At 46.7% G+C, this 27114-nt stretch overlaps 1 protein-coding gene across 1 annotated transcript in view; it reads left to right on the plus strand.

Annotated features, from left to right (window-relative positions):
* The window catches only part of mppe1 (metallophosphoesterase 1), a 98807-nt gene extending 72128 nt beyond the window's left edge, over positions 1-26679 (plus strand). The window contains exons 8-9 of the mRNA XM_038808667.1: positions 13420-13560; positions 23225-26679. Of these exons, the coding sequence (XP_038664595.1) occupies positions 13420-13560; positions 23225-23398 (315 nt within the window). The 3' untranslated portion in view covers positions 23399-26679. The remainder of the gene's footprint in view (positions 1-13419; positions 13561-23224) is intronic.
* Positions 26680-27114: the final 435 nt, after the last annotated feature.

Genomic DNA, 27114 nt, shown 5'->3' on the forward strand with positions numbered 1-27114 from the left:
CTCCCATTCCGACCTGGTGTTTTGATAGACACAAATATGCCAGACAAGTCCTTTATTCCATCCTTTAATTCCTCACTGAGTTTTACCCCTTCAGTGTAGGTTTCTAAGTATGAATAATGCCTGATTTGGCTGCCCAAACTCTGCCACATTTACATGAAATTAAAATCGCTTATTGTCACAAGTAGGTTTCAAATGAAGTTACTGTGAAAAGCCCCTAGTCGCCACATTCCAGCGCCTGTTCGGGGAGGCTGGTACGGGAATTGAACCGTGCTGCTGGCCTGCCTTGGTCTGCTTTCAAAGCCAGCGATTTAGCCCTGTGCTAAACAGCCCACATTAGTTTCAATCAGTTAGGCTCCCTTTGGTTTCTTTTTTTAAATATTCATTCATGGGATGTGGGCGTCGCTGGCTGTGCCAGCATTTATTGCCCTTGAGGGGCAGTTAAGAGTCAACTGCATTTCTGTGGGTCTGGAGTCACATGTAGACCAGGTAAGGGTGGCAGATTTCCTTCCCTTAAGAATATTAGTGAACCAGATGGGTTTTTACAACAATGGTTTCATGGTCATCATTAGATTTTTAATTCCAGATTTTTATTGAATTCAAATTTCACCATCTGCAGTGGCGGGATTTGAACCTGGGTCCCCAGAGTACCACTCTGGGTCTCTGGATTACTAGTCCAGTGACAATACCACTCTGCCACCGCCTCCCCATAACTTCTTGTCGATCTTTCAGAAAGAACCCAGGCCACAAGTCACGCAGTGCAGTTAGAGTTATTGAGCAATTGAGTAGCAGATCATTGATAGACAGAATGATTTAACAATAGCAGAAGTAAAGTTTTACAGGCAGTTTAATGTTGTAAATCAGTTCTGATGGATGCTGGTCTTTAATGCTAGCAGTCACCAAAGGTCGAAGGACTCAAGTTGGTGAGATGGCTTTCAAGGTAATTCCTTGGTCAACTGATAAACAGATTTGAAAAGTCAGTCTATTAAATAACTCATTTACGAATGTAAACAACCCCATAATCTCAAGTGGCTGGTTATGTCCATACTCTTCTTTCCCTTGCACCTACCCGTTTGTTTCTGGAGTGTTGAGCAGATATGACCCCTGGTGGCAGGGTTTCCTTCCTTTGCTCCTGCTCTGCTTTGTCAATAGTGTTCGGACTGGAAGTGTGATGCAGCTTGACGGGATGAATTGCCGCCATTTTGAATGATTGGTGCACGCTTCTCCCAGTCATTAATGTCAATGCTACCTTGTTTCAAGGAGAGTTTGAGAATATTTGTAGCATTTTCTTTGTCCTCCCCAGAACATTAGCCACTTCAGAGTTGCAAAAACAGGACCTGGCGAGGGAGATGGTTTTAGACCATCCAGCGCCCAGTCAAACTGATTGATCTTGCTGGAGTTTTTCTTGAATGTTTGTAAAGTTGGCTTCAAGAATGATGCTAGCATTTGCTCAGTGGTCTTTCATAGAAAAACAGAATGACAGAATTGTAACGAAGATGAAGGAGGTCATTCAGACCCTCGTATTGCGCCAGCTCCTGCTTTTCCCCCGAACCCCTGCACATTGTTTCTAATGCCCTCTTCAATGCCTCAATTGAACCTGTCTCCGCAACTCTTCCAGTCAGTGCATTCCAGACCCAAACCTCTGTGTGAAAAGTTTTTTAAAAATCACGTCACATTTGCTTCTTCTGCAAGTCGCTTTAAACCTGTGCTCTCCTGTGCTCAATCCTTTTCCAAGTGGGAACAGTTTCTCCCTATCTCCTCTGTCCAGCTCCTTCATGATTTTAAAAACCTCTCATCACATCCCCTCTTACCCTTCTTCTCTTTGAGGAGAATAATCCCGACTTCTCCTGTGGCAGTGTGGGCCCTTTAAGGGGCAATCGTTCGTGGGCCATGTGATCCGCCAGGAGCCTATGGGGATGGAGCGTGTGAACCTCAACCTTTCGGCTGGCTAGGCTGAGACCTGGCTTTTGGGCTATATAAAGAGTAATCTTGGGAGTTGAGGGAACTAGAGCTGCTAAAGTTGTATTGTTCTGAATATAAAGTTCTTCTTTGTTAAATAAATCACCGTTACGATTGAACGCTGCCTCGTCGCTTTGCCTCGCACTCCAACATTGACAATGAATTGAACGAAAGGCATTGAAAATTGAAAGGAGGGAAGAGAGGTCTCCCAGAGTCCTGAAAAGGTAAAAGATTGTCTGCTGTTGAACAATGATGCCATTAATCAGAAAAAATGATCCATTTGTTCCGGAGGCTGAAAGTTGGGCCCAATATGTTGGAAGGCTGCAATACCTTTTCCCTGCCAATGAAGAAGCAGAAGAGAAACAGAAAGGTATATTACTTATAGTTTACGGCTCAGAAACGTACAACCTCGTGCGAAGTTTAGCATCTCCAGAGGCTCCTGACTCCAAGTCCCTTTGATCAGTTGGTGCAGTTGTTAGTGAGGGTCCATTACAACTCCCGACTCTCCATTAATATGCAGCGCTCTAAACTTCATCCAGCTATTAGAGGTCCTGGAGAAACGGTATCTGCTTTTGCAGCCAGACTTTGGCACATGTCTGAACATTGTGAATTTGGTACTTGTCTCAGCGACCTATTGTGAGACCGGTTGGTTTGTGGGATCAACAACGTAAATATTCAGAAGAGGTTGCTGGCAGAAGCCAAGATATCCTAGGACAAAGCGGCTGAGTTGGCTCAAATGAATGAAAGTGTTGAACAAAGTGCTTTTGAACTGCAGGGCATGCAAAGCGAAGTGAATCAGTTAAGGCGGGAAGCGGTGGCCGCTCAAAGTTCCCGGATTGAGGGTCAACGGAGCCAGAGAAGAAGAAAAGTGACCGGCAGTTACAAGGGTTAGAGGCTTGTTACTGTTGTGGGGAGAACATTCCAAAGACAGATGCATGTGTAAAGAATTCAACTGTTTCAGGTGCAATAAGAAAGACCATCTACTAGCCAGATGCAGAATTAGAGGTTGACTACAAGTTCCCTCAAAAGAATAGTCGGCAACTCCAGTGAACAAGCTTGTGGAAGACCCCGAAGACACGTTCGAAGTATATAAATAATACACCCCCCCATTGAGATTGCCCTTGTTGCCAACGCTGTCCATTTAAGATGGAGGTTGATACAGGGGCGTTTGCCACAGGAGTGGGTGAGGAAACATTTAAGTGTCTGCAGTGGGGACTGCAGCGTGTAAATCTCAGCAATACACTGGCCACCTTAGCCACCCATATTGGGGGGGGGGGGGGGGGGGGGGGGGGATGTCCAAATCAGTATCGTACCAACAGCAATCTGCCCAACTGCCTTTAATCATTATGATGGGAAAAAGGCCAAGCCTCATGGAGCAGGATTGACTGAAGAAAATCCAGCTAAATTAGCTAGACATTTCAGCATCTAGACTGGGGTTTTCCAGGAACTTCTCTGTGAATATAACAACTTTTTTCAGAGAGTTGGGATGAATAAAAGGAGTGAAAGCAAAGATCTATAGAGTTGGAAGCAAGACCAAAATGATTTTGTGCCAGAACAGTGCTCTACACCAGAAAGTAGAGTTGAAGTGGCTGGTAGACCTGGGGGTAATTACTCCAATACAGTTTTCAGAATGGGCAGCATCCATCGTGCCAGTGTTGAAGCCGGACCGCACAGTTTGAATCTGAGGTGTTTACAAGATGACGGTTAACAGGCTAAAGTAGATAAATATCCTATCCCCAGCCCAGGATAGCAGGTTTCTATGGCAGGTTGGCAAGATGCCTCAAAGGCACCAAATTGGAATTAAGTCATGTGTACCAGCAGCCTGAGCTGGAAGATGAGTCAAGAATGTTTGTTCCCCCCCGAGCGAATGAGCCCCCAAGGGCCATGGTGGTACGTTTACACCGATTCCTGGACAAGGAACACGATCTGCGGTGGGCCAAGAAAGAACGGAGCAGCAAGTGGGAGAATTGTGAACTGCGCATTTATCAGGAATCTGGGCGCGGATTTGGCCAAGAGGCGAGCTGGGTTTAATCGGGCAAAAACGGCCCTCTGTAAGGAGGGGGTGAAGTTCGGGATGTTGTACCCAGCCTGTCTGTGGGTCACACATGAGGAACGGGACTTCTACTTTGATGTCCGGACGGTGCATGAATTTTTATTAAAGAGAAAAGACTGGACGTGAACTAAAAGACACCGAAGCCTTGGAGAGTACTGTAGTGGCGATTTGTTGTGCTGGGCTGTATAAGTGGTGTTATGTGCAATAAGGGGCTGTTTTGATGGCTAATGTTAACTTTGTCTGACAGGGAGCTGGTTAGAGGGGGAGTGGTTTCTGGGGCTGTTTTTTCTTCTTCTTCTGTGGTTGTTTTTGCACTTTTTTCTGATGTTTGTTTACTGGGGAATGTGATGCTTTGAAAATGTTTGTCTAAGTGGGGGGAGAGGAGAGAGAACAATGGGGAGACACACTGCTTGGTGCCATGGGCGGGCGTGATCAAGTCAGCTTGGGTCAGCTGACCCACGGAAGCACAGTTAAGCTGGAGCTTATATGGGGGGTTGGGTTTCTAGTGCTGTTGCTGGGGGGGAGGCAGGGGGGGGCTGCTTTGCTGACGGGGGAAGAACTGTTATTAGGGGGCAGATGGGAGGTCGGGGATGGTGAATGCCCTAGGGGGGCTAGAGGAGGCCGGGGGCACGAGCTGGAGGCTGGCCTAAAAAGGGTGATGGCTAGTCGGCAGGGTGGGGGCGGGAAGCCCCCCGACCAGGCTGATTACATGGAATGTGAGAGGTTTGAATGGGCCGGTCAAGAGGGCTCGTGTGTTTGCGCATTTGAAGGGGCTGAAGGCGGAAGTGGCAATGCTACAAGAGACACACCTAAAGGTTGTAGACCAGACGAGATTGAGAAAGGGGTGGGTTGGCCAAGTATCCCATTCAGGGCTGGACTCAAAGACCAGGGGGGTAGCGATCTTGATCAATAAACAAGTGGCATTTGAGGCAGGGGGAATCGTGTCTGACAAGGGGGGTAGGTACATAATGGTGAGTGGGAAGCTGGAGGGGGTGCGAGTGGTACTCGTGAACAAATATGCTCCGAATTGGGACGATGTGGAATTCATGAGGCGGGTGTTAGGTAAGATCCCAGACTTAGAGTCACATAAACCTGATTATGGGAGGAGATTTTATCACAGTCATTGATCCGGAATTGGACCGGTCAAAATCCAAGACAGGGAGGAGGCCGGCTGTGGCAAAGGAATTGAAGGGTTTTATGGAACAGATGGGGGGAGTAGACCCATGGAGGTTTGCACGGCCGAGGACGAAGGAATTTTCTTGTTTCTCCCATGCCCACAAGGTATAGTCTCGCATTGACGTTTTTGTTCTGAGTTAATACCGGGGGTGGTGGATACTGAGTACTCGGCAATCGCAGTGTCGGATCATGCCCCACATTGGGTGGATCTACGGGTTAGTGTGGAGAGAGGGCAACGCCCGCTATGGAGACTGGATGTGGGGTTGCTAGCGGACAAGGCAGTCTGTGGGCGGGTTAACAAGTCCATCCAGAACTACCTGGAAACAAATGATACGGGGGAGGTCTCTGCAGCGACGGTTTGGGAAGCATTGAAGGCAGTGGTCAGAGGGGAATTAATGCGGGCCCACAGAGAAAAGGTGGAATTGGCTGAGAGGGATAGATTAGTGGAGCAGATATTCCAGGTGGACAGGAGATACTCGTAGGCCCCGGTCGTGGGGCTACTGAGGGAGCGGCGGAGGTTACAGGCGGAGTTTGGGCTGTTGACTACAAGGAAAGCGGTGGAACAGTTGAGGAAGGCAAGGGGGGCGATCTATGAGTACGGGGAAAAGGCAAGCAGAATGTTGGCGCACCAGCTCAGAAAAAGGGAGGCGGCCAGGGAGATAGGGAAAGTAAAGAGTAGAGACGGTAATACTGTCCTGGACCCAGTGGGGGTGAGTGAGGTGTTTAAGGACTTTTATAGTAAATTATATAAGTTGGAATCCCCGATGGGGGTGGAGGGGTTGAGGCAGTTTTTGGATCAGTTGACGTTGCCGAGGGTTGATGAAGATCTAGTGGAAGGGCTGGGAGCCCCAATTGAGATTGAGGAAATAATCGAGGGGCTGGAGGTCAAGCAGTCGGGCAAGGCCCCGGGGCCGGACGGCTACTCAGTGAAATTCTATAAGAAGTTTTCAGAGATATTGAGCCCACTACTGGTGAGGACATTTAATGAAGCAAGAGAGAAGGGAGTCCTCCCCCCAACAATGTCGCAGGCCTCGATTTCATTGATCCTGAAATGGGAGAAGGGTCCGGAGCAATGCGGGTCATACAGGCCGATTTCTCTACTGAATGTTGATGCCAAACTGCTGGCTAAGATACTGGCCACAAGGATAGAGGGCTGTGTCCCAAGGGTGATAGGGGAAGACCAGACGGGATTTGTTAAGGGAAGGCAACTCATGGCCAATATTCGAAGGCTTTTGAATGTTATTATGATGCCCTCAGAAGGAGAGGAGTCGGAGGTGGTGGGAGCGATAGATGCGGAGAAGGCTTTTGATCGGGTGGAGTGGAATTACCTGTGGGAGGCGCTGGGAAGGTTTGGGTTTGGCGAGGGCTTCATTAACTGGGTTCGGTTTCTCTATCAGGCATCAGTGGCGAGTGTGCGTACAAACCGGCTGAGGTCGGGGTATTTTAAACTACACCGAGGGACGAGGCAAGGGTGCCCCCTCTCCCCATTACTGTTTGCTCTGGCCATAGAGCCATTGGCCATGGCGTTAACAATCCCTGATAGGAACTGGAAAGGGCTGGTTCGGTGGAGGGGGTTGGAGCACCGGGTCTCGCTTTACGCAGGTGACCTGCTCTTGTTGGAGGGGATGGGGGAAGTAATGCAAATCCTGGGGTAATTTTGCAACTTTTTGGGGTATAAATAGAACATGGGGGAAAGTGAGATGTTTGCGATCCAGGCAAGAGGACAGGAGAAAAGACTGGGAGAGCTGCCGCTTAGACTGGTAGGGAAGAACGTTTGGTATTTGGGAATCCAGGTGACCCGGCAGTGGGAAGCACTGCACAAGTTAAACCTATCCCGGCTTGTAGAACAAATGAAAAGGGACTTTAAGAGATGGGACATGCTCCCGCTATCACTGGCAGGGAGGGTACAGACCGTGAAAATGACGGTCCTCCCCAGATTTCTGTTTGTCTTTCAATGCCTCCCCATCTTCATCCCAAAAGCCTTTTTCAAGCGGATGAATAAGGTTATTTTGGGCTTTGTGTGGTCGGGTAGAACCCCACAAGTGAAGAAAGTGTTGCTGGAGCGCAGTCGGGTGGAGGGTTAGTTGGCGCTGCCGAACTTCTGTAACTACTGCTGGGCGGCTAATGTAGTCATAATTAGGAAGTGGGTAGTGGGGGAGGGGTCGGTGTGGGAGCGGATGAAGGCGGCGTCATGTAAAGACACAATTTTGGGAGCACTGATAACGGCACCTCTGCCGTTCTCGCCGGCCCGATACTCCACAAGCCCGGTGGTGGTGGCGGCTCTGAGAATCTGGGGGCAGTGGAGGAGATATAAGAGAGTGGAGGGAGCATCGGTTTGGACCCCGATTTATAATAACCATCGGTTTGTACCGGGTAGGCTGGACGGTGGATTCCGGAGATGGCAGAGGGCAGGAATTATGAGGATGGGGGATCTATTTATAGACGGGAGCTTCCGCAGCTTGAAAGCTTTGGAGGATAAATTTGAATTGCCAGCAGGGAACGGGTTTAGGTATTTGCAGGTGCGAGACTTCCTGAGAAAACAGGTGCCGGCCTTTCCGTTGCTGCCCCCACAGGGGATACAGGATAGAGTAGGCTCCAGTACCTGGGTGGGAGAGGGGAAGGTATCGGATATTTACCAGGAACTTTCGGAGGCGGAGGAAACTCCAGTGGAGGAGCTTAAGGGCAAGTGGGACGACGACCTAGGAGGAGAGATAGAGGCGGGTCTGTGGGCGGATGCCCTAAGCAGGGTTAACACCTCCTCATCATGTGCCAGGCTTAGTCTGATACAATTTAAGGTAGTCCACCGGGCACATATGACAGTGGCTAGGATGAACAGGTTTCCCGGGTAGAGGATAGGTGTGCGAGTTCCGCAGGAAGCCCAGCAAATCATGTCCACATGTTTTGGGCATGCCCGAAGCTCAGAGGGTTTTGGGAGGGTTTTGCTTAGGCAATGTCCACGGTGCTAAAAACACATGTGGTGCCGAGTCTGGAGGTAACGATCTTTGGAGTGTCGGAAGATCCGGGAGTTCAGGGGGTGAAAGAGGCCGACGTCCTGGCCTGTGCCTCCCTGTTAGCCCGGAGACGGATCTTATTAATGTGGAGGGGCTCGAAGCCCCCGAGTGTAGAGACCTGGGATAGTGACATGGCTGGGTTTCTCAGTCTTGAGAAAATAAAGTTTGCCTTAAGAGGGTCAATGTTAGGGATCTCCCAGAGGTGGCAGCCGTTCGTCAACTTTCTCAGGGAAAATTAAAATGTCAGCTGATGCAGTATTCCAGGGTGGGGGGGGGGGATTGTTGTTGTATGGTTGGGGTGTGTGAAGATTGGGATGGGGGGTGGGGGGGAATGTTTATTATACCATGTTTATGTCATTGTTATTATTATAAAAACTTGCAAATGCGCTAAAAAAAATTGAAAAGAAAAAGAAAAAAGTAAGTTTGTTCCCAGAAATACCCATGAAGCTTGTTCCAATATGTGAGATTGCCTTTGGTATTTCATCGGTCTGCACTACATTCCAGCACATAATGGAGAGCCTTTTGCAGGGAATTCCGAAGATTGTCGTGTATCTGGACCCCGCTCGAGTCCTGGAATGACCTGGTGGCAGAAAGGTTCAGGACTGCAGTGACCTTCATGGACACCAGGAGTGGGTGTCCCCCTCCTCCACAAGGTGCCAAGTCCGCAAGGATGTGGCACAGGTTCCGCACTGTCTCTCTGCTAAGATACAGTCTTCTACGGCACATGGTGTCCGTCGTCTCATTGAATTACCAACAAAGACTGTGCACCTTGGGCCGTCACTGGCCTCCCCTTCTTGGTTCCTCCTTAGCCTGATGGGTGGCCCCTGTGCATGGTGTGCTATCTCTAGCCTGTGTTGGCCTTGCTGCCGTCACCAGCGTCTGCCCGCCTTGGCTGCCACAAGTGACGCGATGACAGCCTCTGTATGATCGATTCCAGCAAACATCGTTATATCTGTAAGGAATTGGAGAAGGCGAGAGAGCCACAATCAATTAGGGCTTCCACCCCAGAACCCTCAACTCCCTCAAGACTTTCCACCCTTGCGTGTCCCGCAGATTGCCATCCAGCAAGCCACTTGGCAAACCTTGCTCTGCACACTCACCCCGGCCATTAAGAGCCCCTAGACCCCAGACCTCTGATGAGAACATTAGGGTAACCGTGCTGAGCTGTCCTCCACTCATCGATACAATTACCCTTTGGCCGTGAGAGGATCCTCGGTGGTGAAGCCCTGCTCTTTACTGTTTGATTGTTGGCAGCTGCCTCTATGGTGCTGATGCTCCGATGATGCTCCAAGAGTTCAGGCACACTGTTCAGGCTGATCATGCAGTGCACTAATCATCCGCTGAGACGTGGCACCTGTGCCTTCGAGGAGGCACTTAAGAGTTGAGGAGCCTAAAGTGCTATCACAACTAACACGGTTCATTCCTCATTTGAAATAGCCTTCAATTGTGAAGCTCGAGGCTGCTCACAGTCAAAGGGAGTGAAATAGATTTTCAGGATAGAAACTGCAGGTCTCTGTCCTGGACATGTTTGGTAGGACAGCCAGGCTGAAGCTATGGTTGCCCCGGTTATAGGCCTCCACAATATTTAAAGATGATTTAAATGCAAATGAGGGTTAATGATATTCTTGCCATTTGTGAACATGATCCAGAACTTGCCATTAGGAGTGGGTCGGGTGAATCGGAAAATGGTTCCCGCCCAGTGCGGATCTCAATTTTGATCTTTCCCGCTATTCACCTATGCGCCGGTCGCACCGTGGTTATTGAATTGCGCCCTCTCTCTCTCTGCAATCTGTGAGAATTTAGAAACTCATGTGATTCTGTCCTTTTAACCCTTTCACTTCCTGAACCATGGTCAGTTTGCTCATCCACTTTCATTCAGAACCTCATGTTTATGGGACAGTTGGGCAGTTCCAATTCAGACTTCTCGATCCCCAAACCTGCCTTACTCACAGGTAGACACACCCTCTTGTCCCTGACCACTGACCAAATCAGAAGACCCATCCTAAGGAGTGTGACTGCCTCCGAGAACAAGTGTTCAGGTAACTTCCCCCCCCCCCCCCCCCCCCCCCCCCCCCTGATGCTTCGCAGCTCAACCTCCAGATCAGGACTCTGAGCTGAAGTTCCTCCAGCCACAGGCACTTAATGCAGCTCACCAAAGGGCTATTGTTTATTGTGAGGGGAATGGACTCCAAAAGTAGGCAGGTTTTGTTTTGTTTGTACAGGGCACTGGTGAGATCACATCTGGAATATTGTGGCCTCCCTATTTAATGAAAAGATGTAGATGCGTTAGAAGCAGTTCAGAGAGGGTTTGCTGGACTAATAGCAGGGAATGGTTGTCTGATGGGGAAATGGTTGGTGAGGTTGGTTTTGTGTCCCCTGGAGTTTAAAAGAGTGAGAGGCAACTTGATTGACACCCTGAGAGGTGTTGACAGGGTGGATGTGGAGAGGATGTTTCCTCTGGTGGGACAATCTAGACTAAGGGGGGGGGGTCACTGGGGCTGGTTTAGCTCAGTGGGCTAGATAGCTGGTTTGTGATGCAGAACAAGGCCAGCAGCGCGGGTTCAATTCCCGTACCAGCTTACCCCAACAGGTGGCAGAATGTGGCAACTAGGGGCTTTTCACAGTAACTTCATACTTGTGACAATAAAAGGTTATTATTATTACTGTTTAAAAATAAGGGGTCGCCCATTGAAGACGGAGAACATTTTTCTCTCAGAGGGTTGCCAGTCTCTGGAACCCTCTTTCACAGAAGACAGTGGAAGCAGAATGGTGGAATATCTTTAAGGTGGAGCTAGATAGATTCTTGATTAACAAGGGGGTGAAAGGGTATCAGGGTAGGGAGGAATGTGGGGTTGAGGTTACAATCAGATCAGCCATGGTCTTATTGAATGGCAGAGCAGGCTTGTGGCCTACTCCTGCTCCGAATTGGCATGTTTATATATGTTGGACTTGAATCAGACGGATGTCCACTGGCTCCCACATTCTGCAACCACCACCACCTGACCTGCCACTTTTATGCATTTAATTAATTAAATAATTACTTTAAATGTCTTCCGCCCTACTTGTTTATATTTTTATTATTTCACTAAATGTTCTTCTTCCCCCGATTGAAATTCCCCAGTTAAGATAAATAAGAAACACTCACCAGCCAATCAAAGACTTTTACTACTATGAGTAAATCTTCTACTCATGAAAAATATCTCACAATTGTTAAACCTGTGTGATGTTCAAAAGATAAATTAGAAAATACTGACAGACCGATCATTGTTTTCCTGTCACGTCACACTTGTTTTCTCTCACAGCTTGGCTCATTCTCAGCTTCCGGACTGCTGCTCTCGCGCTCTGTAAGTCTCTTCAGACGGTAGCTGAAGTAAACAGTACCCTCACTGCACTGAATTCTCGAACACACCAAATTCCCCAAGCTCTCACCCTGAGTCTAGCTGCCCTCCGTGATGAGCTGCTGTCTTTTTGCCCTTAGCAAGACCACCCTTACTTCGACGACTGGAATTCTGCAAATAAGTAACCAGTTCAAACTAGCTACTGAATTTACTAACCAGCTCCATCGCTAGCAGAGAGCTTGGCTGGATTCTCTGTTTTGGAGACTAAGTCCCCACTCCGGCATGAAAATGGTGATCTTTTACGCCAGGAAAAGTGGAGTAAAATGGCCACCGATTCCTCGTTTTGCCGGGGTCTAGCAGGGAGGCAGCTTAGAGCTCGCAGCTCGAGCTGCCGATACAGCCCTCAGCACTTCCGGTTCCGAGGCTTGCAGCGGCTGCACCGTGCTCCATGGCGGACTCAGCCCGTGAAGCCAGACCGCAAAAGTAGTGCCCCCCCCCTTCGGCCATTTGCGTGCCCTGGACTGCCCGCCCACATTGCCCCCAGCCCCAAATGAAGCCCCCCCTGCCCGCGGATCGGCTCTCCTCTGACTGTGGCGGCCCCGGACTGAGTCCGCAGCTGCCATGCTAATTCCATGAGAGGTCCACGCCATCGGGAACTCGGCCGGTCGGGGACGGAGCATCGTGGGGCAGACTTCTGGCAATGGCCTGAGGCCGTGGATTCTCGGCCCGGGGACGGCGAATACAAAAACTGGCGGCACTCCCAATATTGGCGGCAAAACGGGATTCTCCGCCCTGTCACCGAACGCGATTTCGGCGTCGAGGAGTAGAGAATCCAGCCCCTTGTTTATCCCTGGTTCAGCCTGGAAGAAACTTAAACAGTAAAATTTGGTTAAATGTTAAATCAAACTAAACTAGATTTTAGAAGAGATTAACCTTCACCTTTAAACTTCCCTCACTAAGTTCCTGTGCTCACAATCTGGGCCTAGCTGCACTCAGTGACGCGTTGCCGTGCCCGTACCTGCTGACTTCCAAACCTGTGTCCACTTGGAAGGATGCTAATAGCGAGTGCATGGAAACGCCCATCAGAGAGTGCAGACTCAGCCTTGGTTTCATATCTCTTCTGAAAGCTTCCTCAGGCCAGTGAATTAGACTGGCTTCCGGGCAGGGAATCTAACAGTAAGTCATGATATGCAAACATACAGCTAATGAACACATAGAATAGGACAGGACCAATGAGCAGTCAGGACACTCAGGGGTGGTACCTCACTATAAAAGGGATGAGGGACTCACACCCCACCTCTTTCCACAGACCAACATCTACAGAGTGAGACAGGGCGTATCCTCAGCATCACACCCCAGCACGCGGCTTAGAGCAAAACTGGTTCAGTTAGACTGAGTTACTACATTTAGATTAGCAGAGTCAAACTCATTGAGAACTGTGCTAATAGTTCAATAAAACACATTGAACTCACTTCAAAGTCTGGAGCATCTTTTACTCAAAACTGCATCAAGTGGCAGCTTGTGTTATTCCAAATTACATAACACAATAAGTAAGAGCACAAACACACTGTGGAGCTGATAGTTAATGAACTGCAATGTGTGCGGGGGGGGGGGGAGCCCAGATTTCCAGGTTTCCCACTCTCTACTTCCAGCCCCACCTCAGCAGGCCAAGAAAATTAAAAGTCCCTCCATGGATTCCTGTTTCTCTCCATAGATGTTGTTCCAGACTGGCTGAGCGCTTTCTGTTATTTTTCAGATTTCCATCACTTGTGTTTTGGTTGAGTCTGTTTTTGATGACCCTGGGCTGACTGGTTCCCAGCATTGCACTGTGACTCCAACATGCTGAAGTATTGACAGTGACTGAACTCTTACTGTTTGTTCCCAGCTTCTTTGGTGGTTCCATCCACGACTGGTCCTCAGTGGCCACACCCACAGTGCCTGTATGGTGCTGCACGCTGAACACCTTCCTGAGATCAGCATCCCGTCCTTTAGCTGGAGGAATCGGAACAACCCCAGCTTCCTTCTGGTAAAATGCAAATTCAAGCTTTTTGTTTAAACAATTTGACGTTATCCGATGCATCATTCTGCAGGTTCAGACACAACAGCCGTGGAGATAGAAACGTTAACATTTCAGCTCAGTGAACTGGGGAAGAAATTAGAGATTGCAATAGGCTTTAAGTGCAGTGACTGGAGAAGGAGGGAACGGTAGAAAGAACAATTGGACAGGTCTCTGAGAGAGTAGAGTGAATGAATTCAATGACAAAGGATCTGCGGTGAGGGTGGGATAAACAAACAAAAGCTGGCGGGCGGCACTATGGCGCAGTGGTTAGCACTTCCTGCCTCACAGCACCTGGGACCCGGGTTTAATTGCGAGCTTGGATGACAGTGTGGAGTTTGCACATTCTCCCCGTGTCTGCATGGGTTTCCTCCAGGTGCTCCCAATGATGTGCAGCTTAGGTGGATTGGCCATGGTAAAATGAGGGCAGCAGGGTAGCATAGTGGTTAGCATCAATGCTTCACAGCTCCAGGGTCCCAGGTTCGGTTCCCGGCTGGGTCACTGTCTGTGCGGAGTCTGCACGTCCTCCCCGTGTGTGCGTGGGTTTCCTCCGGGGCATTCAGGGGGGAGATGGGAATGCTGGGGAGTGATCAGGGGGAGTCAGTTGTATAGTTATCCAGAAGTTAGACTCGGTTTTGCCCTAGTATTTCTGGTATTTCTTGAGTAACTATCCAGGTAAGAAATTTAGTACCATTCGAAGTCTTCAACTCTAACTCAGAGTTGGAGAGTTTTTCGGAGAATCCAAGGGAGCAGGGGTATTGCTCATCAGAAGATCAAACTTCCCGACAAGCCTCTTCTTTGGGACTCCCGAGGGGTCTGTGCGGAGTCTGCATGTCCTCCCCGTGTGTGCGTGGGTTTCCTCTGGGTGCTCCGGTTTCCTCCCACAGTCCAAAGATGTGCGGGTTAGGTGGATTGGCCATGCTAAATTGCCCGTAGTGTCCTAAAAAGTAAGGTTAAGAGGGAGTTGTTAGGTTACGAGTATAGGGTGGATACGTGGGTTTGAGTAGGGTGATCATTGCTCGGCACAACATCGAGGGCCGAAGGGCCTGTTCTGTGCTGTACTGTTCTAAATCTAAAATTGTCCCTTAGTGTCCAACGTTGTGCAGGTTAGGTGGGGCTATGGGGATAGGGTGTGGGAAAGCTCTTTTCTAGGGTCGGTGCAGACTTGATGGGCTGAATGGCCTCCTGCTGCACTGGAGGGATTCTCTCGCCCTATTTTTTATTTGTTCATTGAATGTGGGCGTCAAACGTTTCTTGGCCATCCCTGGGGGCATTTAAAAGTCAACCACATTGCTGTGGCTCTGGAGTCACATATAAGCCAGACAAGGTAAGGATGGCAGATTTCATTCCAGACCAGGTAAGGATGGCAGATTTCATTCCAGACAAGGTAAGGATGGCAGATTTCATTCCAGACCAGGTAAGGATGGCAGATTTCATTCCAGACAAGGTAAGGATGGCAGATTTCATTCCAGACCAGGTAAGGATGGCAGATTTCATTCCAGACCAGGTAAGGATGGCAGATTTCATTCCAGACCAGGTAAGGATGGCAGATTTCATTCCAGAAAGGGCATGAGTGAACCAGATGGGTTTTTACAACAATTGACAATGATTTCATAGCCATCATTCAACTTTTAATACTAGAATTTGTATTGAATTCAAATGTCACCATCTGCCCTGGTGGGTATCGAACCCGGGATCCCAGAGCATTCCCCTGGGTCTCTGGATCACTAGTCCAGCAACAACACCATTACTCCACTGCCTCTCCTGTTATCCAAGAAAATGGTGCTTATGATCTAAAGTTGGTGAACTTATTGCTAAGGTCAGAAGGCTGTAAGTCGCCTAATGGAAAGATCAGATGCTGTTCCACGAGCCGTGTTCACTGGAACAGTGTAGGAGGCTGATGCTGGAGAGGTCGGAATCTGTGCTCTGTGACTAAAACACACTCCTCCCACGCATGTGCTTTGAAAATAATACACATTATTAACCAGCTTAAATATTACTTTGAAAAGTTGTAAGAGTCCAACAGATTAAATCATTTTTATTGCATTAAAAAAAGACATGTTGCCAAAGTTTTTTGACTTGTACCATCCAGAAAAAACTCACTAAAACTGACATTACATTCCTACACATGGACCCATTTTGCTGCAAACAAAGGGAATATGTTCAAGCCTAGTACAGGCTTTGTGAGTGGGCAAGAACTCGGATCTTGGGGAGCCTATAGTTTCCTCTTGCTTTCCCCATGGCAACACCTCAGCCAATCAGAGTCAACTTGCCATCCAATCATCACCATCACAGTCTACCCTATTGTGATTGTTTGAATTCTGCATTCGGCCACTTGTCCTGATGGGGCAAGACGAGAATCTTCACTTTTTCTCAGCATTGTTCGAGATCCATTTTTGTGCCTTTTCTTTTAAATTAATTTCAATGCTCAAGTGAAGACCTGCAACAAACTAGGGTTTTATATGTTTGCACCTTACTGTTCTTTTCGGAATATAGAAATAGGAGTAGGCCATTCAGCCCATCGAGCCTGCTCCACCATTCAATCCGATGGCTGTTGGGACACCTCAATGCCTTTTACTCACACTGTCCCCATCACACTTTACATTATTGTTAATCAAAAATCAATTAATCTCCACCGTAAACATACTCAATGACCTGAACTTCCATTGCCTTCTAGGATAAAGAATTCCAAAAATTCACAACCCTCTGCGTTTTATGGGCAGCACGGTAGCACAAGTGGCTAGCACTGTGGTTTCACAGCTCCAGGGTCCCAGGTTCGATTCCCCGCTGGGTCACTCTCTGTGCGAAGTCTGTACGTTGTCCCCGTGTCTGGGTGGGTTTCCTCCGGGTGCTCCGGTTTCCCCCCACAGTCCAAACACGTGCAGGTTAGGTGGATTGGCTATGATAAATTGCCCATAGTGACCCAAAAGGTTAGGAGGGGTTATTGGGTTACGGAGATAGGGTGGAAGTGAGGGCCTAAGTGGATTGGTGCAGACTCAATGGACCGAATGGCCTCCTTCTGCACTGTATGTTCTCTGTTCTAAAGAAATTTCTCCGCATCTCGATCCCAAGTGACTTCCTCCTAATTCTGAAATTGTGTCCCCTGGTTTTAGACTCCCCAACCAAGAGAAACATCTTAGCTACATCTACCCCATCAAAGTCCATTGCTTTAAGTATTTTGTAGGTTTCAATGAGATCACCTATCATTCTTCCCGAGAATACAGGCCCAGTTTGCCCAATCTCTCTTCATGAGACAGTCCCACCATCCCAAATACAGGTCTGGTGAACCTTTGTTGAACTCCCTCTATGGCAATAATATCCCTTCTGAAGTAACGGGACCAAAACTGGACACAATATTCCAGGTATGGTCTAACCAAGCTTCTATACAATTGAAACAAGACCTCACTACTTCTGTACTCAAATGCTGTAAAGGCTAACATTGCATTAGCCTTCCTAGTAGCTTGCCGTGCCTGCATGTTAGCCTTCAGTGACTTCTGGTAAATGGCACCCATGTCCCTTTTTTAAATCTACACTTCCTCATTTCTTTTATATAAATTTAGAGTAATTATTTTTTTCCAATTAAGGGATAATTTAGCGTGGCCATTCCACCTACCCTGCACATCATTGGGTTATGGGTGTGAAACCCACGCAGACATGGAGAGAATGTGCAAACTCCACACAGACAGTGACCCAGGGCCGGGATTTGAACCCGGGTCCTCAGCGCCGTAGGCAGCAGTGCTAACCACCGCACCACCGTGCCGCCTACACTTTCTCATTTCTTACCATATAGGAAATACTCTGCACATCTGTTCCTTCTACCAAAGTGGATTCTCTCATATTTTTCCACATTATATTCCTGTCCAAATCCTCCTGTATTACATTTTCCTCACAAAGCACATCCTGCCTAGCTTTATATCATTTGGGAATTTGGAAAAATTATATTTTCTCTCCACATCCAAATCATTATATATTGTGACCAGCTGGGGCCCAAGTACTGATCATTGCGGCACCTACTGGACACAGCTGGTCATTGCGAGAATGACCCAATTATACCTACTTTGTGCTTTCTGTCTGTTAGCCTCATCAATCCATGGCAGCATGTTGCCTCCTATCCTATGTGATTTTATTTTGCCAATTAATCTAATATATCTTTTATTGTAAAAATGTTTATAAAAATTGGTAAATTTGAGGTGGGTGAATATTTTCACTTTTTCATCCCAGTGAGGCCCTCATTATAGAAATGTCTGGCACAGAAAGAGACCATTCATCCCATTGTGTCAGTTCTGGAGATCCAGAAATCCATCTTAATGCTATTTTTCAGCTCTTGGTCCACATCCTTGCAGGTTATGGCTCCTCAAGTACATATCTAAGTGCTTTTTAGATGCAATTAAGGTTTTGTGCCTCTGCCACCCTTTTTGGAAGTGAGTTTCAAACCCCTTCATCGTATGCAGCGAAAATAAATTCTCCTCAACCCCTCTCTTACCTTCTACCACTTACTTTAAATGTTGTCCCTGGATTATTGAACTGAGGGAAATAGTTCCTTGCTATCCATGAAATCCCTCATACTTTATACACCTTAATAAAATGTTATCTCCGTCTTCTCAATTCCTAAGAAAGTGAACCTAGCTTATCTAATCTTTCCTTATTTCTAATGTTCTCCAGTCCAGGAAACCAGCTCCATCCTCCTCTATATCTTCTCTAATACAATCATATTGTTCCTGTAGAGTGCAGTGACCAGAACTGTGTGCAGCAACCTAGCTGTGGTTTCCCTACTGTTTTACACAGTTCGAGCATAACCTCTCTGCTCTTCTATTCTACCATCAACCAAGAAAGGAAGGCATGCCTCCTTACCCACCTTATCTAACCTGTTCATCTGAATCCTGTGTGCTTTATAACAGATCTGACCTGTTCTGAGGGATTAACAATGTTGCTAGAATAGCAGACAGATTACTTTTATAAATTCATTCATAGGATGTGGGCATTGCTGGTTAGGCCGGAATTTATTGCCCGTCCCTAATTAGACCATAAGACCATAAGACATAGGAGTGGAAGTAAGGCCATTTGGCCCATCGAGTCCACTCCGCCATTCAATCATGGCTGATGGGCATTTCAACTCCACCTACCAGCATTCTCCCCGTAGCCATTAATTCCTCGCGACATCAAGAATTTATCTATCTCTGCCTTGAAGCCAATTGCCCTTGAGAAGGTGGTGGTGAGCTGCCTTCTTGAACCGCTGGAGGCCATGTGGTGTAGGTATACCCACAGTGGTATTAGTCAGGATGGTGAGTGACTTGGAGGGAAACCTCCAGGTGAAGGAGTTTCAATGTGTCTGTTGCCCTTGTCTTTCTAATATAGCAGTCGTGGAAAGTGCTATGAAGCCTTGGTGAGTTCCTGCACTGCACCTTGTAGATGGTACACACGCCTGCCACTGTTCATTGGTGGTGGAGGGTTTGAATGTTTGTGGAAGGGGAGCAATCAAGCAGTTGCTTTGACCTGGGTGGTGTCGAGCTTCTTGAGTTGGTTTTTGCCATCCTGAACAAGGGTCACAAATGACACATCACACAAACTACTTTATTCAGATCAAACATGTCACACAGACTCTTATGCAGTTAATTATTGCCACACAGACTAATACTTAACCCTTGATAAAACCGTCACACAGACTTTAACTCAATAAGTGCTACCTGTTACTCAACTCCCGAATCAAACTCAAATGTCACCCTAATCAGAACAGCTGGCCAAGCTTTTCTCGAAGAATGCTTTACTGATCAGCGAGCCCTTGACTCGGGGTAATCTTCTGCGATGGTTAGTCCCAGAGTTTTCTCTGAAGCTTTGAATCCCTGCTTCTTTATGAGATTTCTTCCAGCTTTTTGAAGGTTTGGTACTGTCTGTTTTATGACCCTTTGGTTGCTGAGGTTGTGTTTCAAAGATCCAGTAAAGAAAATCCATTTGTTCAGACAGATCCCAGCAAATGCTGATGTTTGATCAAACCAGAACAACTATTAATGTTTTAAGGCCTGTTATTCTTCACACTTGTTAATCACTCATCCTGCCTTTGCCTTTGTTCCCAGATCTTCTTCCTCTGGTTCCTTGAGCTGATGACAATCTTCTTTAAGGCCGGGGGCCTCTTGCTATCTTCCATCCTGTTGTAGAAACTGCATTCCCAGGAAGGCTCCAGAAAGCCTCTGTGATTTCTTTAGTATCTTTGTTACTGGGCCATATTTCCCCTCAGGCTACAGTGTCTCTTGTCACTTGGCCATATTTCCCAGCCGGCTTAGGATCAGGGTTACACGTTGAAGCTGCACTTATCCAGGCAAGTTTGGAGTATTCCACCACACTCCTGACTTGTGCCTTGTAGATGGTGGACAGGCTTTGGGGAGTCAGTAGGTGAGTTACTCACTGCAGAAGTCCCAGCTTTTGACCTGCTCTGGTAGCCACAGTATTTATATGGCATGGCCACTTTGATTTCTGGTAAATGGTGACACCCAGGATGTTGATAGTGGGGGATTTAGCGATGGCAATGCCATTGAATGTTAAGGGGTGATGACTAGATTCTCTCTTGTTGGAGATGGTTATTGCCTGGCACTTGCGTTGTGTGAGTATTACAACATCAGATTAAATTTGCTTGAGGTTGAAGTATCAGACCTGCTGCAGCGTTGCCTACGTGTCAGAACATCACCCGCTCAAATTCTACTCCAGGATTTGAGCCTATAATTTAGGATGACATCTGAATGCCGCTTCGAAGGAGTGCTGCAGTCAGACTGTACCTTCCACCCAATGTGACTCGGTGACATGGTGGTTAGCACTGCTGCCTCACAGCGTCAGGGACAGGTTCGATTCCGACCTCAGGTGACTGTGTGGAGTCTGCATGTTCTCCCCGTGTGTGCATGGGTATCTTCTGGGTGCTCCGGTTTCCTCCCAAAGTCCAAAGATTTGCAGGTTAGGTAGGTTGGCCATGATAATATTGTCCAAAAGGTTAGGTGGGGTTACGGGAATGGGAGCGGGGGATTGGGTCTCTATTGGATGCTCTATTGGAGCAAGGCCTGGTGCACACTCGATGGGCCGAATGGCCTCCTTCTGCACTGTAGGGATTCTATGATTCTATGGTTTTATTATATGAACGTGTTAGCAGTTCAGAAAAGGTTCAGTGAATCGCCATTTGGGGGGGGGGGGGGTGCACTTTTCAGTATCCCCAGAAAAGGTTCAGTGTACTGGGATGGGGTGGGGAACCTTTCAATATCCCCAGAAAAGGTTCAGTGTACTGGGATGGGGTGGGGAACCTTTCAATATCCCCAGAAAGGGTTCAGTGTACTGGGATGGGGTGGGGAACCTTTCAATATCCCCCTTGTCAAGTTTCCTCAGAATCTTATATGTTTCAATAAGATCATCTCTAAATCTTTTTAACTCCATTAGTTGTGCGCATCACTTTGCCTCATAAGGACTTCTTATGTCCTCTTCATAACTTACTTTCCTACCTATCTTTGTGTTATCATCAAATATAGCAACCATACATTCTATCCTTTCATCCAAGACATTGGTATAATTTGTAAATAGTTGAAATTCCAGCACTACTTCCTGTGAGGCGTCACTCTACATCTTGCTGCCCAGAAAAGACCCATTTTTCCCCTACTCTCTACCTCCTGTTAGCTAACAAGTCCTCCATCCATGCAAATATCTTGCCCCCTACAACATGAACTTACCAAATGAGGCTTCTCTGTGGGCCCAGACATCTATTTGAATAATGGAACACCTGCACCCCACACATTTGATTGACAGCTCAGAGGGTGAAGGGATATGAGGGAGAGGGCTGGAGGAGCTTTATATTTTCACAGGGATAAAGTTCCACAGCACCAAGATGTTCCCGCCTTTGCACTGGCAGCCATTTCTTCCCAGGTCGGCTGATCTAAGTCAGGCCCCCAGCAATAAAGATCCCATCCTGACGACACTTTCTCTCGAGGTGCTGCTGCCTTAGAGTCACAAATGTTTACACCACAGAAAAGGCCCTTCGGCCCTTCTCGTCTACGCCAGCCGAAAACAACCACCTAGCAATTCTAATCCCATTTTTCAGCACTTGGCCCATAGCCTTGTATGCCTTGGCATCAAAAGTGCACATCTAAATGCTTCTTAAATGTTATGTGGATCTCTGCCTCCACCATAATTTCAGGCGGTGAGTTCCAGACTTCTAAAACCATCGGGGTGAAAAGATTTTCCCTCACATCCCCTCTAAACCTCCTGCCCCTTACATTAAATCTATGCCCCCTGGTCATTGATCCCCTCCACCAAGGGGAAAAGGTTCTTCCTGTCTACTCTATCTATACCCCTCGGAATTTGTTTTAGTGTCAATGGGTTGATCTCAATTCTATCCAGAAACTGGTGACTATTCACTGTCCCGTCTGGTTTGATGGTGTTATCTGCAATCTCTATTTTGCCTCTGATCTGAGCTGGGAAGAAGAGCTTTAACTCCCTCTGCTTTTGGTTCTCACCGTTCAATAAGGCTTTCCCCCATAACCCTAAACTGCTTTGGTTAACAAATATCTATCAATATCTCAGCTTTAAAATAAACAATTGACCAAGCATTGATGAGGAAGAGAGTTCCAAACACCGACAATCCTTTGTGTAGACGTGTTTCCTAATTTACTTCCGAAAGATCTGGCTCTAATTTCTAGACCATGTCCCTTAGTTCTGGACTCCCCAACTAAGCTGCTTGGGTGTGGGGGGGGGGGGGGGGGGGGGGGGGGGGGGGGGAGGTGATTCAAGATATACATTGCCAGAAGAGAGAAAAGAGAGGGAAAAAACTGAGTGGAAACATTTGATGATTAGCTATGGTTAGTAGAGTAGAATTGCAGTTGACTCTTGCACACAGGATTTGAGGTGCATATGTACTGAACTGGAACAAAAACAAAAATAATGGACAATCTCAGCAGGTCTGACAGCCTCTGTGGAGAGAGAAGGGAGCTAACGTTTGGAGTCTGGATGACTCTTTGTCAAAGCTGGTGCTGAACTGGTGCCACCTCACTGCAAAATGTTGGTGTGAGAGTGTCTGTAAACATACGGCAACGCAGAAGGTAAGGACAGTCAGCCGGTTTCCCGCCATTTTGGCCAAGACAGACCAACACAGAGTGTGTGCAGAGACTCACCTTCAGTTCTACCAGTCTCACAAGCGGAGACATAACCTCTGGAATGATGGCATCCATTCCTTAGTTCCCATTGGTGAGAATTGGTGGGTTGTATGCAGAAATATGTTTCTTCTTCATCAAATAAACGGGCCCTTGGATGAGGGGGAAAAAATTCCTGCAGTTCTTTTTAAAATTTAAAGTGCCCAATTCTTTTTTTCTCAATTCAGGGGCAATTTAGCGTGGCCACTGCAAGTACTCTGCACATCTGCGGGTTGTGGGGCAGACACGGATGGGGAGAATATGCAAACTCCACACGGAAAATGACCCGGGGCTGAGATCGATCCCGGGTCCTCGGCGGCGTGAGGCAGCAGTGCTAACCACTGCCCCACCGTGTCACCCGTGTTTTAAGATAGATCTATATTGGTAGATAAACCATCTTTGCTTATTGTGATATTTTGATAAAACACAATGTATTCAGACACCACTAACTTTGAATTGATCTCCATTTTCTTCTCCAGGGCAGCATAACAGTGACAGACTTTGCACTCTCCAAGTGTTTTTTGCCACGTGAAAGTACCATATGGGCCATTTACCTCACTGCAGGTGTCGTGATGGTCAATCTCATATTATTCCACTTCAATTTCTGGCAATGGATGATGCATTACCTGATTAATAAGCACAAATCCATTTGATAAATGTGGATTGGCCTGAATACCAGTTGCTTTATTTTTGTGTGTGGGGGTGGATGGATCTCCAGATTCTATGAGCATGTATGGATTTTGTTAGTATTTTGAGAAAAACGACTATTTTCTGAACATTTTTGAATACAATGGGTGTTAAAACAAATTCTTCTGATTGTGGCAAGTTACAATATACTTGAGAAATGATCAACTGGTTGAATAAATGGCATTTAAGCTGCCAAGGAACAAATGAAAAAGAAACAATATTCCGTGTGAATGTGGCTGATCTGCCTCGAGTAACTCGTTTTGCTAAGTGGATGGTTGTCCCCTTGAGCTGATTAATGTGATCAATTGTAAAGGATAGCAAGAGGCTAAAACATCTTCAAATAACCACATGAGCCACACTTCAAGCATTTACAAAAATAAATGATTTAATATATTCGAAACTCAGCATTAAAATGAAATATATTCAAATGAAGGCAGGGTGGTTTGAAATGTTTTTAACAATAACCTGGTGAGTTACTTTTCTCACCTTGAAATGTGGCCATAAACGTCTAACTTATATTTGAAGTGGGGCTGTAAACTAATGGCTATTTCATTAAACAGTGTGGAGAGAGTGAATGGTTTATAGATGAATTCTCTCTATCAACAGATACATTTACAGAGTGCTCATTAATACTGGGATTTCTCTTTATTGCCAATGTGTAAACCGATTGCATAAAATCACATAATTGAAATCATATTTGACGAAATGCAATGTGGTTAAATAAGCTGTCCGGCCTATATTGAATTGTTGGCAGAAGGTTGCTAACATATAGTTTGCAAATATAACGACCATTGTCCCAGACCTGATCTTGGAACTTCAGGTGTTCATTGCAACAGTTGCCTAATCCAATATTTCATACACTCCCACCCATCCAAATATCAATGTTACATTATCACAGAAACAGGCCATTTGACCCCACTGTTCTATGCCACTGTTTATGCACCCCATAAACCTCCTGCCTCTATACTTCACCCAACCCTATCACCATATCCTTCTATCTCTTTTTTGCTCCTGTTTGTCTACTGATGGCTTTTGCTTCAGCTAGTCCCTGTGGTAACGGGCAAGTTCCACATTCTAACCACTTCCTGGGTAAAGAGGTTTCTCCTGAATTCCCTGTTTGATTTATTAGTGACAGCCTTATATTTATGGCCCCCAGTCCTGGTCTCTCTGTCTTCCCTTTCAAATCTTTTCCTAATCCTTTGATATACAGGTTTTGGGATACGAGTTAGTGCCTGCAGCTACTGCTCAACTTGATGGAGCACAACTATAGGATTTAGGGCGAGTTCATTCAGAATGCAACACTCTGTATTCTTCTTATGTGAGTTAACGGCAGAGATCCGGAGGGCAGTGATTCAAAGGTTGTGAAGTATTGTTATTGTCGCTCTTATATTTAAGAAGTGTAGAGCAAACCCAACAACCCAATACGAGGCAGGAGACTGCTTCTGTCCCCCAGGCAGATCATTGTGACGATGCTCCATGCTGTTAAATGAAAGCTCACAGCACAGTCTGGATCCATTCACCAGACAGGAACCTCTGCACTGTGTTTTGCCTCAGACACCCTCATCTCACAGCTCCTGTTAACTGGCGTGCGTGTGATCTGCCTGTTCACCTTCTGTCCATAAAATATATGCTTTTCAAAAGCTGAAGAGATAGAGGTTGGTTGATGCCATGTATAAGCAGGACAGCTTCCTTAACGTTAGATATGAAATATTTTTATGTAAGTGTGGCATTTGTAACATTCCATTGAACAGAAGCTTGTTTGGTGTTTATGATTGCTCTTCTGTGTTTGAAGTTTGCCTTTTAAAAAATGCACACATCATCTATGAGAATTTGAAATGAAAAATGAAAATCGCTTATTGTCACGAGTAGGCTTCAATGAAGTTACTGTGAAAAGCCCCTAGTCGCCACATTCCGGCGCCTGTCCGGGAAGGCTGGTACGGGAATCGAACCGTGCTGCTGGCCTGCTTGGTCTGCTTTAAAAGCCAGCGATTTAGCCCAGTGAGCTAAGCCAGCCCCTTTGTAAAATGAATTCAAGGTATCTGGGCTTCGCTGGTTATTGCCCATCCCTAATTCTCCTTAAGAAGATGATGATGAGCTGCCTTCTTGAACCGCTTCAGTCCATGTGGTGCAGGTACATCCATAGTGCTGTTAGGGAGGGGGTTCCAGCATTTTGACCCAACGACAGAATAGCTGGAGAAACCTCAGCTTGGTGACGTTGGGGCCGTTTTCCTTGGAGGAAAGAAAACTGGGAGGCGATTTGATCGAGATGTTCAAAATTATGAGGATTCTGGACAGAGTAGATCGGGAGAAACTGTTCCCACTCGTGAAAGGATCGAGAACGTGAGGTCACAGATTTAAAGGAATTGGCAAAAAAAAAGCACAAGAAACACCAGGAAAGCCGTTTTCACGCAGTGAGTGGGTTTAGCTGTGGAATGCGCTGCCTGAGAGTGTGGTGGACGCAGGTTCAATCGAAGCATTCAAAATTGAATGGGACTGTTATTTGATGAGGAAGAATGTGCAGGGTTATGGGGGGAAGATGGGGGACTGGGACGAGGTGGATTTCTCATTGAGAGTGCTAGCGCAGACCAGTTCCAAGCCATAGACCAACAATTTTACATGCTGGGTGGCAGTCCCATATTGTCCTCTGATTTCTCAGGCTATTGTTCATTCTACTGGTCTGTGGAATGCTGCACAAGATGGTCCTAATTCTGTCATTTTCCAACCTGTGTGAGGTTCACTGCAGGGATCAGGAGCAGGAGACTAGCAAATACTTTACCTCCTGCCTATAGAGAGTGGAGCTAATCCTAATATCCTCGATCCCGATCAGACCAGCATGGAGCACAAATCAGGATGCGGACCTGCCTGAACTCAGGGGCTCAGTACTGCCCTACAAGGAAGATTTTCCTACTCACCCATCAGAACAATTATGTTTTTCAATCGAGTTGTGAAACTTTCAAAGAAGCACAAAGGTTCAATGCACAATGTTTTCATTCAGTAGATTTCACCAGCATCTGCTCTGTTTAGACAAGTCAATGGTTAAATATGTGTTTCGTCAAGTCAATAATGTTACTTGACCATTTAATGTTCTACATTTTATCAGGGGGTATATTTTTCAATATTCTGGTGAGTGCCATGTTGTTCAGTTCAATATTCTGCTGAGTGCCATGTTGATTATCAGTGCCAATGTAAAAGTGCCAGAATCTGCAATAAGATATTCATTGAAATAAATAATTACCTGGAAAAATAACTTGTATCTTTTTTCTTAAAAACTCATAGAACATAGGTGACAAATGCCAATGCATTCCCCTATCAGATGGCGTTACGTTACAAAATAGGAGCAGAAGTAGGCTGTTCGCCCCTCGATTATTGTTGCTTTACATCTATTCTTCCTTTGCATTTTTTATACTGTGATAAGCATGAAGGGCTTGTGGCACAGTGGGCAGTGCCTTGCCTCTGAAGCAGAAGCTTTGGGATGCAGTACATACCACCACAAGACTTGTTGGCCAAATAAAGGGGAAAATAGAATTTGAGAATAAGCTTGCAGAAAACATACAAACTGACTGCAAAAACGTCTATAGATTTGTGAAGAGCAAATAATAATAATCTTTATTGTCACAAAGGTTCACATTAACACTGCAATAAAGTTACTGTGAAAAGCCCCTAGTCGCCACACTCCGGCTCC

This window comes from Scyliorhinus canicula, chromosome 10 (assembly GCF_902713615.1).
Source record: "Scyliorhinus canicula chromosome 10, sScyCan1.1, whole genome shotgun sequence".
Taxonomy (NCBI): domain Eukaryota; kingdom Metazoa; phylum Chordata; class Chondrichthyes; order Carcharhiniformes; family Scyliorhinidae; genus Scyliorhinus; species Scyliorhinus canicula.